The sequence below is a fragment of the Ursus maritimus genome, unplaced genomic scaffold, assembly GCF_017311325.1.
Source record: "Ursus maritimus isolate PB19 unplaced genomic scaffold, ASM1731132v1 scaffold_16, whole genome shotgun sequence".
Taxonomy (NCBI): Eukaryota; Metazoa; Chordata; class Mammalia; order Carnivora; family Ursidae; genus Ursus; species Ursus maritimus.
Genome location: NW_024424008.1, coordinates 58,749,929 through 58,767,579, shown reverse-complemented (window position 1 = coordinate 58,767,579; position 17,651 = coordinate 58,749,929). Strand labels below are relative to the sequence as shown.

General features: G+C 40.0%; 1 protein-coding gene across 3 annotated transcripts in view; it reads right to left on the bottom strand.

Annotated features, from left to right (window-relative positions):
- The window catches only part of CWF19L2 (CWF19 like cell cycle control factor 2), a 125,101-nt gene that overhangs the window by 31,799 nt on the left and 75,651 nt on the right, over positions 1–17,651 (bottom strand). For all 3 annotated transcript variants that reach the window (XM_040631267.1, XM_008690125.2, XM_040631266.1), the window contains exons 11-12: positions 16,267–16,380; positions 14,317–14,454 (exon numbers count right to left, since the gene is read on the bottom strand). In XM_040631267.1, the coding sequence (XP_040487201.1) occupies positions 14,317–14,454; positions 16,267–16,380 (252 nt within the window). The remainder of the gene's footprint in view (positions 1–14,316; positions 14,455–16,266; positions 16,381–17,651) is intronic.

The window sequence follows — 17,651 nt, the reverse complement described above, 5'->3', positions numbered from 1 at the left end:
AAAAAAAAAAAAAAAGAAGAAGAACAAAACTAGAAAAACCAATGGAATTCCATTAAATCACACTAAAATCTTATGAAGTAAAACAACAAATCATTCAATCCCAGATGATTTAAGTCCTTATCTTGATTTCTGACTTGTCTTTGTTCCTTAATTCTGAGAATTAAAGCTAACTTACTAGAGATTGAAGCTTTTGTGGGACAAGAATGAGTCACTCTTTCCTAAGTGATTGTTCTCTTGGAGGAAGAAACTAAACATACACACAAATTATCAGGCCCCAAGGAAAGAGAAGAAATCACTCGTGCTATTAGGAAAACCTCATCTTCAATACTAAAAATTAAAGTAGGTATTTCTGATGCCATAAGAAGCATTAGAGATGTGAGCAAACAATAACCAAAACCCAGCACAGTTTTCAATTCCACATTCTCTTACTAGCTAATAAAAATAAACTCTAATGTTAGCTTTGACAAACAACTGGCAGCGTTTTTCACTAAAATATTTCCATGTCTATAAAGTCAGGGAAAATTTTAATTAATCCTTGTCATCCTTCTTTTGCTATATAGATAATTTAATATTAAACTACTGAGAAGCACAGGAAATGTGCTTGTTTCATTTTCGTCTGTGAAGCACCTGTAAGAAAACTATTCAACAAGGTTTATTCCTTTTATTTTTTTTTTAACAATATCCACACTGCATAATTTTAGGTTTACTTTTCCAGTGTTTGCACCTACAGCTCTATTGGGTCATGCACATAATGCCAGAAGGTATAAACACCCCGATCCCTCCCTTAAAGTCTTTGTTGGAAGAGGAACAATGGTAGGAATTACTGGCAGAACTCAAGATTATTCTCTAATATGGCACAGGCTTATGTGTAATTCTAGGTACTCGATATTCAAATTAGTGCATGGATTACAGACATGTTAATTTTTTTAGAAGATGCCACTAAAACTTTGTTAATTTTATTCAGTCAACTTAATATATTCTCATCATACTATCTTTTAAGCATTTGAGCTTCCAAAAATATCATCTCTATTTTTGAAATTTAAAAACATATATATTTAATTCTTGACCCTGTGCACTACGAATTAGCCACACATTCCAGGAAACCTGTCCCAGCATTTGACTATCCTGATGACCACAGCTCTTTCTCTGATAAACCTAAACAACAATTTCTCTGTGGCTCAGTGTTGGGCCCACTACGAAATGTTTTCAAACGTGGTCTCTACCAGAACAAAGTGGAGAAGGCTGACAATAAAAAGGACAGCAATGATACGAGATGAAAGACTGTGCTTGTTTTTAAAATAATATTTTTGCGAAATCAAAATAATAGGCATTAATGAGAACAGAAAATATATGAATTTTCTATGCAATTTAGGATAGTGGTGAAAAAGGGATTTTTGCACTTAATTTCAAGCCTCAAGATGTGATTCTAGACAATAAATATTTATTAGATGCTATCATCATGTACTAAAAATTATAATAGTTAGGATACAAAAGCAAGCAAAAGCAAACATGATCCCAATAATAAGGAATAATATGGGAAAGACATTAACCAAAGGAATGTCCAATAAAAAAGTCAAATGAGAGCTGAGACGAGAATCTGAGATCCCAACAGAGGGGCTGACACAATCACAGAAGCGAAAAAGGCTTCCCTGAAAGAATAATGAATATGTACGAACAGGACGAGTCAACGGGACAGAAGGGGGAAAGGCAGCAAAGCAGAGCAAAGGCAGCAGGGGCCGAGAGCGCGTGGCAGGAGGAGGCACAGCATCTGGAGGAACGGGACGAAAGTCGGCAACGGCTGAGACAGAGGAAGCACAGCGAGACAGCAAGACTCGAGATGAAGCAGGAGAGGCAGAGACCAGACCATTCAAGGTCTTGCTGGACCCCATTAAACAATCTAACAGCAACCAAAAGCCATCTGAAATGTTTCCACATCGAGGCCAGAGGATCAGAGACATACACTTTGGAAAAAAAAAATCACCGTGGCGTCCGTGAGGTAGATTAAGAAAGAAATGGAAGAAGATTAGAAGGAACACCAGCAATCCAGTTACGAGGCTATTTTCATAGACCGAGTACGAAATGATCACAGCAATGATCTGTACTGCAGAGAAGCAGACTCATGAGGACTGAGGAGAGAACAAGGCCGGTAACAGATCTGATGTGGAAAGGGAGGGAGGAAGAGGCGAGACAGCAGTACTACGGACTGATAGAGGGGGGAAATGAATTGGGTTCAGGAAAGGGCTATGTGATCATAAGCAAGCTACAGAGTATCTCTGGACCGTCAGTTTTGGTTTAACCCCCCTCTAAGGGGTTAATGATGCCAGTGCCGTCAGGTAATTCCAAGCAGCACTGAACGCAAAGGGCCTAACACAGAGCAGGTCCTCACAACACAGTGGTTACTGTTATTCTCCCAGATTCTCCCAAAGCAGGGTTCTCGACTGGGGGCAACCTTCCCCCTAGGGGACCCTTGCCAATGTCTGGAGACATTTTTGGTGGCATCTAGTGGGCGGAGGGCAGGGACGCCACTCCACATCCCACAATACGCAGTCTCCCACAGCAGAGTTAGCCAAGCCAAAATGTCAAAAGTGCCAGCAAGGCCCAGAGGGATCACGATTACATCACTGCAGCAAGGGAAGTTCTTCTGGATTCATTAATGGTAACCCCTGTCCAAATGAATTGGGAGTTAAATGGGATTATTACTTAGATTCTGTTTAATCAAGAAAACAGCTTCCAAGTTCAAGCCTAGAAACTGAAGATGTTAGGAAATTAATAAATGAAATACTAAGTGTATAAAAATGTTAACTGTTTTCTAACCATGAAAAGTAATTTGCTTTGCCATTTTGATGTTTTAGAAAAAAAAACTAAACTATAAAAAACAGCGTCTTACAAAAAATGATACTCAGAAAAACTCCATGAAAACTGAAAACTAAAAGCTTTTTTTAGCATCATTATGTAAAAACAATGGTTTGCAACAAATCTATTTAATTAGTATTGAATTAGGACACAGATTATCAACAAGAAAAATAGACTGCAGTCTAATTCTTACAAGGCATTTCAAGTTTTATGACAAATCTGTAATCAAAATTTTGATCAAAACTGTAAAACTATCCTTCAAACTCCAAGCCCTCAGATTCACTGGAAAAAGATAAATTAACCGGTGAAATATAAATTTCATACAATTTTAGACTCAATTTTTCTTTACAAAGAAAAATGGATAAAGTACTGAACCAGTAGACCCAATGACCAACAATTTAAACTTAACAGGTCAAAACCGGGGAGCACTGCCATCAGGTGTCATAAAATCTCACCACGGTCAAGAACCAGGACCTGACCACATGAGATACCATGTCACACCCACTGGGATGGCTGCTACTGAAGAACAAAAAAACAGAAAATAAGAATTGGTGAGAATGTGGAGAAATTGGGGCCCTTGTGCACAGCTGCTGGGAACGTAAATTGGTGCGGCCGCCGTGGGCAACGGCTCGGTGGTTCCTCAGAAAGTCCGATGCAGAGTTAACATATGGCCCAGCAGCTCCACATCCAGACACATCCCCGGCAGAACTGAAAGCAAGGGCTCAAAAGATACTTGTACACATGTCATAGCAGCATTACTACAAGAGCCAAAAGGTGGAAACAACCCAGATATGCACCAACAGATGAATAGATTTCTTTTTTTTTTTTCATTTTTTTAAAGATTTTATTTATTATTTATTTGAGAGAATGAGAGAGCACAAGCAGGGAGAGGGGCAGAGAGAGAGGGGAAGAAGCAGACTCCCCCCAATTCGGGGACTGATTCCAGGACCCCAGGATCATGACCTGAGCTGAAGGCTGACGCTTCACTGACTGAGCCACCAGGCCCCTGGAAAAGATTTCTTTTTTAAAGTGGTCTATACATAGAATGGAATTCTGATACAAGCTACAACATGGACAAACCTTTAAAACATTATGCTAAGCGGAGTAAGCCAGACACAAAAGGAGAAGAGTGCATGATTCCAGTTATATGAGGCACCTAGAACAGGCACACTGACAGAGGTTACCAGGGGCTGATGGAGATACAGGGGTGAGAAAGGGAGTTAGTCTCAAGGGTATAGGGCTTCTGCTTGGGATGATGGAGAAGTTCTGAAAATGAATGGTGGTGATGTGTGTGCAACAGTGTGAACGTATTTAATGTCACTGAACTGTACACCGGAAAACGGTTACAGTGTTAAACTTTGTATTATGTATGTTTTACTACTCAAAAAAGAAATGGGACTTGAACTAAAGAAAGCTGAATAAATTACTTTTCTGGTGTTCCCACCCCTAAGAGATGCTCAGAAAACAAAACAGAACAGAACAATTTTGTTAAGCAGCATGGACTGGACACAAGCCTACATCTTTTAGAAAAATGCACAAACTACGTACATCAAAATTTATTCAGTTACATATCAAAACAAAATAGCACTTCTATCATTTCATGATGCCCAAATTCCAAATTTTCTGTAGAGGATGTTCTAGGACAATACCCATCATTTCACACTCACGGATTAGCTTGTGCAAAGCTACTTTCGCCCCGTATGGATGAAAGTCTAAGAGGATGGGAGCAGCTACCACCAGCACCGACACAACAGGTCCTACAACGATGAGGCGGCGATTTGGACCTTCCTCACCTTCTTCTGATCGTACCTAGTGCTCAAGATTCACTTTTACTATTACAGTTTACTGAACATTTTCTTTAAAAGGATTTTAAGCTCTACTGTATATTATGGAAATATGTACTTTATATTTTAAAGACCACTTCCATCCAAAAATGCATCAAGCCTGCAATGTCACAAATTCAGAAAAAAATAAAATTATCAATAGAAACACAAGCATCTTCTATTAGACAATAAAATTATTTTATTTTCTTACAATATAAGGTAAAACCCTAAATCATGAGTCTTTCTCTCTGTTCTCAGTCTTCTCATGTACCTTCCATTTCCTCCCCCCCTCCAGTCCATTTTTAATACACTATCAGAACAAAACGGATAAAATTACTGCCCACGGCACTAACACAATTAATGAGGAAAGATGTACAGAGATCTCATGAAGATGTGCCTAAGTTTATGTTGCCAAGGAAACACTGACGTCTTAGATTTTAAATGGAAAAGTTTATATTTAAAGAATGTTCGAGTCAATAGGATGTATTTTAAGAAAGAGCAAAGCACACACCACTTATTCACAAATGCCAATAAATGACACATGGAAACTGTACAAAGACAATTAAATTTAGGCAACAACCAACAACTATCCCTTAACTGGAGTCATTTGAAAGGCCGCACTGTTTCATGAAAAAAAGCCAGACTGGCCGCTGGACACTGCGACTTCCGGTGCTAGCATCTGCAACTCATTAGCCTGCAAAATCGGACAAGTCACTAAGGCCTGCAGCAGCAATTCAATTCTCTTAGCGTCCTAGGTTCCTCTTCAGTAAAATGTGAAAGGATGAGCAAGATCAGGAAAGTCCCTCTCCGGAACCACATATCCTTTAGTTCTATGATTCTGAAGGAAGAAACTTCCAAAAAGGAAGTTACTATGTACCTACTGTCTTGTAATACACGATAATAAATACACTTCCACCCATACAGTATATGTACATACAGTGTAACAGGTACACATACCCTTTGTCAGGATTTGTGATTGTTCCTTTTTTTCATTAATTATGTAGTAAATATTCAGGAAAAAAATACAGAAAGCATTAAAAAAAAAAACCCTAAGAACCATAAATGCCCTATCCAAACACAAAAACATAATCAAGGTTATATTGGCTCAAGATACCTTTCTTAATCTGGTTATAAGAAAGAGATACTCCTAAAGATCTAATGGTAAAATACAAAAGAAAAGCGAACATAATCTGAATTTCAGAATTACAAAAGAAGGATGGACAGTAAACAATAAATATGCAATAGGGTAGGATTGAATACTGACCAGAAGTAGTATCAAAACTGCTGTCCAACCTGAAATACTTTGTCTTCCCTATTTAGGTTATGACACCCTGGTATTTCTTTCAAAAGACTTTCCACTTGTCTTTCACAGTAATTTACACATCTATAATTACTGAATTCATTTCTCGTTAATTATTTATTGAATGCTTCTATGAGCTCTCTAAAGGCAAGGATCATGTCTTCCTAACGTGCAGTGTATCCCCAGAACACCTCACACAATGAATGCCATCAATTTCTATTTGTAGATGAATAAACAAACAGGATCTTGACCTATAACAACCATTCCTGAAGGGTTAATTCTCCCAGGGCCTTTAAAGATCTGTTTTCAGGATAACTACTAAGTATGGAAAGTACCCAAATTCAAAGACAGTTGCCATGAAAATATGTACCATTTAGAGATCCTAGACCAGTGACTGACAAACCATGGCCCACAAGCCAAATCAGGCCAGCTACTTGTTTTTGCAAATAAAGTTTTGTTGGAATAGAGCCTATCATTCATTTCTGTATCACCTACAGCTGCTTCCTGTGCGGGACAGCAGAGCCAGGAGCTGCAATAGAAAGCTGAAAATATTTACTACTGGTCCTATACAGAAAATCTTAGTTTCCTTGACCGTTTGTGTTTCTATTCTCTATTTCATTTATTTCTGCTCTGTTTATCTCCTTTCTTTCTTTTAGTTCCTTGAAGTGTAAAAGCTAAGTTGTTTATTTCTGATCTTTATTTTTCTAACTATAGATGTTTAGCACGATAAACTCCCTTCTTAGCACTGTTTTTGCTGCATCCCATAAGCTGTGGTATGTTCTGTTTAGACTGTCACTTGTTTCAATGTATTTTTTTATTTCCCTCTTGATTTCTCTTTGACCCATGCGTTGCTCAGGAGTGCAATGGTTCATTTTCACATATTTGTGAATTTTCTAGTTTTCCTCTTGTTACTGATTTCTAGTTCCATACCACTGTGGTCTCAAAAGGTATTTGGCATGACTTCCGTATTTTTCAATTTGGTAAGACGAATTTTTTTTTTTTTTAGTATGTAATCTTGCCAATTTGATTTTATTTTTTTAATGTTTTTTTATTATATTATGTTAGTCACCATACAGTACATCCCTGGTTTTCGATGTAAAGTTCGGTGATTCATTAGTTGTGTATAACACCCAGTGCACCATGCAATACGTGCCCTCCTTACTACCCATCACCAGCCTATCCCATTCCCCCACCCCCCTCCCCTCTGAAGCCCTCAGTTTGTTTCTCAGAGTCCATAGCCTCTCATGCTTCATTCCCCCTTCTGATTATCCCCCTTTCTTTATCCCTTTCTTCCCCTACCGATCTTCCTAGTTCTTATGTTCCATAGATGAGAGAAATCATATGCTAATTGTCTTTCTCTGCTTAACTTCTTTCACTTAGCATAATATCCTCCAGTCCCATCCATGTTGCTGCAAATGCTGGGTAATCATTCTTTCTGATGGCTGAGTAATACTCCATTGTATATATGGACCACAACTTCTTAATCCAGTCATCTGTTGAAGGGCATCTCAGTTCCTTCCACGATTTAGCTATTGTGGACAATGCTGCTATGAACACTGGGGTGCATATGGCCCTTCTCTTCACTACGTCTGTACCTTTGGGGTAAATACCCACTAGTGCAATGGCTCGGTCATAGGGTAGCTCAATTTTTAACTTTTTAAGGGACTTCCACACTGTTTTCCAGAGTGGCTGTACCAACTTGCATTCCCACCAACAATGTAGGAGGGATCCCCTTTCTCCACATCCTCTCCAGCAATTGTTGTTTCTTGCCTTGTCAATTTTTGCCATTCTAACTGGCGTAAGGTGGTATCTTAGTGTGGTTTTGATTTGAATTTCCTTGATGGCTAATGATTTTGAACATTTTTTCATGTGTCTGTTAGCCTGGAAATACCGGCTCACAGTGTGCCCATCCCCATCCCCCCTCGCAGGGGACACGGAGACTCTACCCAAACAGGGTTGCCTGAGTATCGGCGTGGCAGGCCCCTCGCCCAGAAGGCAGGCTGAAAAATCAAGAAGCCCACATCCCTAAGATCCCTATGAAACAAGGTAAGACGAAATTTTGAGATTGAACAACAGATGCTCTATACCAGAAAGTGCTCCACACATGCTTGAGAAGAACACATATTCTGCTGCTGCTGAATGAAAGGTTCTGTATATGCCATCAGTTAGGTCCGTTTAGTCTAAAGTGTACTTCAAGTCCAATAAGTTTCCTTATTGCTTTTTTTGTCTGGATGATCTGTTCACTGATAAAAGTGAGGTACTGAAAGGAATCCTCTAGTATCAGTGTACTGCTGTCTATCGCTCTCTTCAGATGTGTTTTATTTCCTTGACATATTCAGGTGCTCTGACGTTGGGTGCATATATATTCACAATTATTATTTCCTCTTGATGAGTTGACTGCTTTATCATTATATAATGACCTTACTTGTCTCTAGTTACAGTTTTTGACTTCAAGTCTATTTTGTCTGACATAAGTATAGCTACCCCTGCTTCTTTCAGTTCCCATTTGCACAGAATATTTTTTCCCATACCTTCACTTTGAACCTATCTGTGTTGTGAGTCTCTCAGAGGAAGCATATCACTGGGTCTGGTTCCTTCTTCATTCAGCCACTCTATGCCTTCCTATGTGAGCATTTAAACCATTACATTTATAGTAATTGTTGATGGATATGAGCTTAGGATGATCATCTTGTGAACGGGTTTTGGCTGTGTGGCAGTTCCTTTTTCCTTTCTTCTGCTCTTGTTGTCTTCCTTTGTAAATGGATGATTTTCCACAGTGGCATACTTTGGTTCCCTTCATCTTTTCCAGTACAGGCTTCAGTTCATAGTTACTCTTAGGCTTACTGGAAACATCTTATAGGTATAAGTTCATTTTAAACTGATAACAACTTCTATCTCAAGGAAAAACTCTACCCTTTTATTCCCCCAAGCCCCGCAATTTATGTTTTTGATGTCACACTTTACTTTTTATATTGTGTGTCTACTGACAAATTACTGTAGCTATCACTATTTTTTACACTTTTGTCATTCAACCTAACTAGAGTTAAGTGGTTAACACATCACCAAATGACATAGTAAAGTATTTTGAATCTGTCTACATTCTTACCTTTCCTAGCGTATTGGACATTTTCCTATGTTTTCATGTCACTAATTAGCAGTGTTTCCTATAAGCAGGGCTAGTGGTGACAAACTCTCTTGGATTTTATTCGTTTAGAAAACTTTTTATCTTGCCATCATTTCTTTTTTTTTTTTTTTTAAGATTTTATTTATTTATTTGACAGAGATAGAGACAGCCAGCGAGAGAGGGAACACAAGCAGGGGGAGTGGGAGAGGAAGAAGCAGGCTCAGAGCAGAGGAGCCTGATGTGGGGCTCAATCCCAGAACGCCGGGATCACGCCCTGAGCCGAAGGCAGACACTTAACGACTGCGCCACCCAGGCGCCCCATCTTGCCATCATTTCTGAAGGACAACTTTACTGGGTAAAATATTCTTCGTTGGCGGTTTCTTTCTTTCAGTACTTTTAACATATCATCCCGTTCTCTCCTAACCTGAAAGGTCTCTGCTGAGAAATCCACTGTAAGACTTACAGGGGCTCCCTTGAAGGAGACAATCTTTTTCTCTTTTTGCTTTTAAAAATCTTTTTTTTCTTCAATTTAGGTTTTATTATATTGTGTCTTGGAAAAGATCACTTTGGATTGAAATTTTGGGGTGACCTACTGGCTTCACAAACTTAGATGTCCAAATCTCTCCCCAGGTTTGGGAAGTTCTCAGTCATTATCTCTCTAAATAAGCTTCCTATTCCTTACTCTCTGTCTTCTCCTTTGGGACTCCGACGACACACAGACTATTTGTTAATGGTGTCCCATAAGACCACAGGCTCTCTTCATTCCTTTTCTTTTTGCTTCTCTCACTGGATGATTTCAAACAATTTCTCCTTGAGATCATGGATTCTCTCTTCTGTTTCATCTAGTCTGCTGGTGAAGATCTTTATTGAATTTTTTAGCTCACTCATTGTAGTCTTCAGCCACAAACTGCTCCTTGATTCATTTTCGTGTTCTGTTTCTTTGAGGAACTTCCTGTTTTGTTCGTGGATTGTTTTCCTGGTATCCTTAAATTGCTTATCAGCGTTCTCAGAGTCCTCTGAGCCTCTTTAAGGCAATTATTTTGAATTCTTCATCAGGTAATACCTTATCTTCTTTTCTTTGGGGCCAGTTACTGGAGAGTTACTGTATTTCTTTGTTGGAGTCATGTTGCCCTCATTATTTATGATCCTATAACCTTGTGTAGATGTCTGTGCATCTGAAGAAGCAGTTCCCTCTTTCAGACTTTATGGTCTTCACTAAGAGAAAATGTCCACCTGCACGTGGGGGCATGCTGGAGCATGTGGTAACCTCAGGTCTAAAGGTGCAGGGTGACAAGTGTGAGGGTTTGTGTGGCAACGAGTGCTGTGCCTCACTGGCTCTAGCCACTGGGGTCCATGGCATCAACAACCCTTGGCAGATGCTGGGGGTCCGCAGAGGCTGCAAGGGCCTTGGGGTCCTCAGCAACAGATCAGGGCCAGGGGCTAGAAACCAGGGCAAGCAGCAGAAGTTGCCAGAGCGACCTGGGGGCCAGCTGCAGGTGCCTGTGTAGTGGCTGTAATCCTACATGTAGTGGGGGAGGGGGCAGGGCAGGCAGCAAGGGCTGGGGTTAACTACAGGTGCATAGCTTTTGGCAGGCACTGCCATGGCTGTTGGGTCCTGCTGTGGGTATCTAGCAGTGGATGCCAGTGATGGGGGTCAAGGAGGATGTGTGCAAGTGCACAGGTGTTGGGGCCAGCTGTGGGGGAGCAGAGTGAATACAGGGCAGTGACAGAAGGCAGTGCCTGATCCAGGCCCAGAAGCAGCTGCATGGACCCAGGCCACCGTCACACTCTTCTATAGCGACAGAGTCTGCCCCGAGGCATGGGCATGGTAGTGGAGGCTCGTGACAGGTGTCAGGTTGGCTGTGTGCGAGTGCACACCTAAAGCGGTTAACTGCTAACATGCACATGGTGGTAGGGGTCAGTCACAGGGTCTAGGGCATCTTGTACTCACGCAGGTGCAGAGGCCTGGGTGAGCTGCCGGTGCAGTTCCCAGGCTCCAAGGGGAGTTGACTGCAGGTGGGGCAGGGAGCAGAAAGGGACTGAGACAGCTGAATGTGACTATCTGTGGAGTTAAAGTCAGTAAAACCTGCAAGCTTTCTGCAATGGCTGTGCTGACCATTCCCTGCTCTCTTCAGTGATAAACACTGTTGGTCTGTCTGTAGAGCAGACCACTGGGAACCATGATCACTCTGCAGCCTGGCTGTTACTGGCAGCCCCTACTTCTCTTCCTCGTTCCTGGTTACCTCCATCTCAGCTTTGCTGTTCTCTGGGTGCAATGAAACTGAAGCGGGACCTTCTTGTGGTACCAGGAAATGAAGGAAGCTGCCCACACACCCTGCTCTTCTCTTCCCCGCAAGAGGAACTCTTTCTAGCTGGGGAGTCCCCTCTTGGTGCCGAGCAATGCCAGCTTGAGGACAGGAGAATCCAGACAAAAATGAAGCTGTCCTCTTTCCATTTGTGTGCAGTCATTCTCAAGGGTTTTTTATTGTTCCACTATGTTGTTGAAGTTTCTAAGTAGACTCTAGAGCTCTCTTTAGCCATGGTTAGCTACCTGACTGTCGGTTTCTGTGAGGAGATGAAGGCCGAGGTCTATTACTCTGCCATTTTGGTGACATCTCACTGGTAAATTTTTATAATATTATAATGTTCTACCTTAGTAAACCTGAATTTTAAAAACCTCAAGCATTTTAAATGTTTAGGGACCACAATCATTACCAAATCGGTTAATACTAAAAACAACCCTATACAATACAAATATTACTAAAAGATCTTACAATACAGGACAAGAGAGCTGAGAAGTTGCCACTCTGTCCCAACAACAAGTACAAAGCAGAACAAAAGGAAAACTCAACAGCAGCAGGAGGGGAAGAAGAACCATTCTGACAGGCAACAGAGTCTTCTGTTCTTAACAAGGTCAGCCCTCAGGAGCAACTGTTCTACCGGAGCTTCACCTGCGGGGGTTTTACCACAGCCTAGCCCATCGGAAAAGGGGAACACCCCACTCCAGCCCCCTCTAGCCATCCCTTCCCCACTAGGCAGGAAGAAAACTCGACGCATCCGCTCACCAACCAGATGGACAGTGTAAGCAGAGAGCGGAAATCCTGAGAACCAGGAAGAACTTCAAGAGATCAGAAACACGACAACAAAAATGAAGAGTGCTTCCGCCGAGTTTATGAGTAGACGGGACACTGCTGAGGAAGGAGCCTTGAAGCCTGAAGATGACAAGAGAAACCTCCACAACCAGAAAGCAGAGAGAACAAAGACCAAAGAAAACAGAACAGGATATACAAGAATAGTGGGACAACTACAAAACATAAACCAGACCATGACACCGTCCTAGTCGAAACCTTCAAAATCACTTACAACACCCATCGCTTACACAAAGCCACAAGTTCTCCCACTGTGGCCTGTGAGACCTTACGAGACCTGAGTCCTGCTACGTCTCCCACCTCTTCTACTCCCCTGTCCCTTTCCCCTTTTCCCAGTCTCACATGTCACCCTGTTGTCTTCTTATGCTCTTTGAGCACACCTCTGCTTCAGATCCTCTGCGTTTGCTGCTTCTTCCGTGTGAATATTCTCCCCCGGATACTCACATGGACCATTCCCTGACTCTGTTCCCTGGCTGCAGAAACATCACCTCCACAGAGAGGCCTTCCTTCAACACTCTGTTGAAAACACCAGCCTACCTCCTTTCATTTTGCTTTACTTCCTACAGCAATATTTTCTATTTTGTATAATATTTACGTTATATAATATTTTATATCATGCATTTGCTCACTTTCTGTTCATCCACTAAAAATATGAGCTCCTTGAGGGGAGGAACTTTGACCTGATTGGTTCCCTGCTCACAGCACCAAGACTCTTACCTACATGCACAAATTAGGAGTTCAGTGAACAAGTGAAGTAATAAATAACTATTACAATTTATAACAAGGTTTTTTTTATCTTGTGTATCAACCTGAACTGACTATGCTCAGATTACTACCACTAAATAATTCAGAGTTCCACATAAAATGGTCTGTCCCGTTTCTGAAAAGAAAACTTTCATAGAAATACACCCTTCTTTCTGCACTGAATTTCCAGACCCTAAGAGACTTCTGGTCTTTCCCTCCCCCCAAATAAAGAGAAGTAAAATGATCCTATGGGTTAATTGAAGGTCCCATATAATTCTTGGTGATGGAAAGAATGATCATTTCTATTTAAACCCCTTTTTTTTCCTCCTCCCAACACACACACACACACACACACACACACACACACACACACACACATATGCCTTGCTTATCTTTATTCTAGTTTTCATTAAGTTAAATCTTTCACCAGGCAGTATATTCACACAGTTTGAAAAAAAAGTCTAAAAATGTATACAGTAAAAAGTCTTGCCCCTGCACCTCAGACAGTGAGTTCAAACTCCACCACCAAAAAGTAACCACTGGTACCCAAAGCAGACACGGGCAAATTATTCCAAATATTTCAGCTTTGTGGGCCGTACAGTCTCCATCACAACTATTCAACTCAGCTGTTGTAGGGTGAAAACAACCTCAGACAACAGGTAAACAAATGTGGACACCTAGTAAAGCTTGGTCTGCAAATCCAGACGGCGAGCTGGAACTCCAGCACAGTCAAACCTGTACACAGCTGAGTCCAAACAGGTCTCTCTCATAAGAAATGTCAGTGGTAGTGTTTGGAAGGGCCTGCAACCAAGACTGCTATTTGAAACAAAAAATTATCCTACTAACCATAATGATATACTGATACACATTTTCATATAAATATGAAATATAAATACAAAGTTTTCATATAAATAGATATCAGATTATTCCAAGATGCCTCCTCTGTAATCTGTAATATGTTACTTCAAATATACTACTTGTGGTATAATTATGAAGAACTGAGGAACATTAAGACAAAACAAAACAGTCACCTAACTCTGGCCCAAAACTTTCCCTTAAATGGTAGATCAAATATCCAATTAACATCGTTGTGGTATACATGAAAAACTAAACCAGAGTCCATATTTAAAAACAAAATAAATCCCAAGTATGTATTTTCCAATGAATTCCAAAATGCACGCTCCTGATATGTCTTATAAAGGACTTGCTTTAATAAAATAAATCAAGATCAGAAAGAACCCACACTCTGAAAAATAGATCATTGCTAGACGGGAGTTGTACCAGCTTCTCAAAATTGAAAGGTCTCCTAGGAAGGGATCTCACCTTAGACGCCATCCTCATAAAAAGTTTGTTTTGATTTTCTGCTGTTCCCATCTTTTCATTCTTGACTAAATCATTTAGGCTGAGATTATCATCATCATGAAAGTATCTAACCCTTTCTTTTTCTTCATGGGTTGAAGCCTATGAGAAAATGAACATTATTTAGTGAAAACATGGGTCTCTGAAGCATTTTTAATTAACTATTAAATGTAAAAATCCCATTACATACCACGATCTTTCCTTCCAGCTTATCCCCATTCTGTGTGCTTCCTTTTGGAAGAATTTCCATTTGAATACCACTCCCTATTTCTGCCCCATGACTCTCCTCTTCCCCAGGGATGGAACTATGACATTATCTGATTTCTGGGTTTGGGGGAAAAGGCAGAAATGCTTTATCCCTTCTCTTCTGACTGCTCTTCTTGTAGTAACAATTCCTACCACCGTGGAGGGGAAGTCTGCAGTCATCCAGAGATCGAGTAAGCACACCGAAAACAGAGGTAAAGTATTAACAAACCCATTTCATACAGCTCTATCAGAAACAAAGCTAATACTCTGATTCTCATCTAAATCAGTCCTGGGGTTTCCTAGCAGCTGGTTCCATACCTACACGTGGAAAAGAAAAGTGCTATTTATTTCGTCTCAAGTCCAAGTTCCCTTATGTTCCCTTATTCTCACATTCCCTTATCCAAATAAAACCTGCTCTTCAACCTCTCTGAGATCTTTGGAACCATATTCCTAGTATTTCTTCCCAACATTACTATTCCTGAATCACTAGCCTAAATCTCATATTCCATGACTTCACTCCCTGGCTCCAGACCCTTAATTTCTGGCTCTCTCATCCTTTTATGATACTGGAAAGACAAACCTCAATCCCAAATGAACATGCCTGCCCTCTTTACCCCTGTACCTACACTGCTTGGTCGGAGGTGGCTCAAAAAGCCCAGCTGTCATCTGGCATCACATCTGTGACTCCCTAGTCAGTTCTGTCCTTTCATGGAATCCAAACCTTTACTATTCTCCTGTTACAAGCCTGCTCCAAGCCCCTAATTCCTCCCATTTCATTAGAAGAGGGATCCATCCCACTCTATTTGCTGAAAGAATTACTATCTCCAGCAGCGCAGGCACTCAACAGGCAAATAATAAACATCTGATAAAAAATTATGAATGAACAAATCTTCTGTGGGCCCAATTACCCCTTGTTTGATATTCCAAATCTAAAACAAAAATTCTAACTTGGGAAAACTGAATACATTGTTTTTACCATCTCAAGAGCCTCAAGGTAGTGCTAAAAACTAATTAGTAGAGCTGGAAGATGGAAGAGAAAATAAGGTTTATAAAGGATCACAGCAACTACATAATTACGACATTATTGTGCATCAATATCCCATCACCACAGCTCAAATTAGCTAACACAGATTCTCCCTAAGAAAATGGTAAATATGTAAATGGTAAATATATAAAAAGAAGAATTACAATATGCTATGGTAAATATGTAAAAAGAAGCTAGAAACAATGGCAAAAAAAATGTACACAAAATTAAAATTGCCAAGGTGCCTGGGTGGCTCCATCAGTTAAGCACAGGACTCCTCATTTCTGCTCAGGTTATGATCTCAGGGTTGTGAGACTGAATCCCTGCATCAGGCTCTGGTCTGAGTGTAGCATCTGCTTAAGATTCTTTCTCTCTCCCTATACCCCTTCCCCCCCCAAAAATTAAAATTGCCTTAAACATTCAATATTCACAGTTATTGGAAAACAATAGTTGAATCAGATGGCATTTTGTAAAATACAAAGGGATATACCCAGGAATAAAAGTAATAATATAATTTACTACCTTCTAATGTTTGTATTATAAACCTGCATTTCAGGAAATATACTGAAGTAGTCTGATGCAAAGAAAGCCAAGGGGAAGAGTGGGATTCTGAATTAATAAACAAAGACCTCTGTTAAACACACCATCTGTCTCTTCCTTCTTCCTCCTTTAGACTCCAGAGGTTTTCCTGGTGTAGTCACAGGCCACACTCTTCCAGACTGATCTGTTCTGACCAGGATCACTTCTTGGTCTTCATTCTATGGAAAGATTTCAAGATAACTTTTGAAATTATTGTGAAAAGTACTGACTATTTATATTTAGTAATCAAAAAAAAAAAGCATAAAAATGACTCTAGCTTTCTCATGTAACTATAGACTGTCTTCAGTCTCCTGGAATTTCATTACCACTATAATGTAAAATGATCATGATCTTTTCAGAGAAAAGTAGGGGGGGCAGATTGAAAGCTCATTTTATTATTTTTTTTAAAAAAAGCAATTGCAGAAACAAACTTCAAATAACATTTCCATCTAGATGATATTAAAAGATGACTAAGTACCAATATTCATACAGGCATTGTATGGGAGTACCCATAATTTATGCAGAAGATGTCATGTTTAATGCATGTTTCCTCAATTTAAAGATGCCAATAAAACCTGACTAAAAGAAATAAAGCAACGAGGGGTGCCTGGGTAGCTCAGTGGGTTAAGTGTCTGACTCTGGACTAAGTGTCAGCTCAGGTCATGATCTCAGGGTCATGAGATAGAGTCCGGAGTCAGGCTCCATGCTGGGTGCAGAGCTTGCTTAAGATTCTCTCTCTCCCTCTGCCCCTCCCCTACACCCTCCTCACCCTGGCTCAAGCGCACGCATGCTCTAAAAAAAAGAAGAAAAAGAAATAAAACAACAAAACGACATAACAAACTTGCTAAATTAGCTGCTATAATGATGCTCCACACGACGTCTATTCTTCCCATTAATAGCCCTAAAATGCTTTCCACTTCTCTGACTCTTCAGAAGTTATATCCCACCTGCTTTCAACCCATAATCTTTTTCCTACAAACCACTGGCCAAATACATGCCTGGTACGGTACAGAATAAGATTAAACTTTATTCTATGAGGAAAATGAATGTTACTGGAAAGGTTCTAACAAAGAATCACATAAAAAATATTAGATATCTATTTTATTAAAAAGCAGTTTGAAACAAGTCCAAGCAAATTATTCACACTTCAATTTTTTTCTCAAATCAGAATCAATTATTAAAAATCAATTTCAATTCCATTTAACAGAGATTTAGTTTGCCTGTTAAGATGGAAGAAAAAAATACATATCAATTATTGATCTTACATTCACATACAATACTAAGTAGACAGTGAAGTTATTATCACTACCCTTCTTCTTCAATTAGTTAACATTAATTAATGATGTGTCTATTTTAAAGGGTATCTCTTGTCATCCTCTTACTGGGTAACACAGATGGGCATCACATTATTTTTTATCTAAGTTCATCAGATTACTAAAGCTGATCTCCC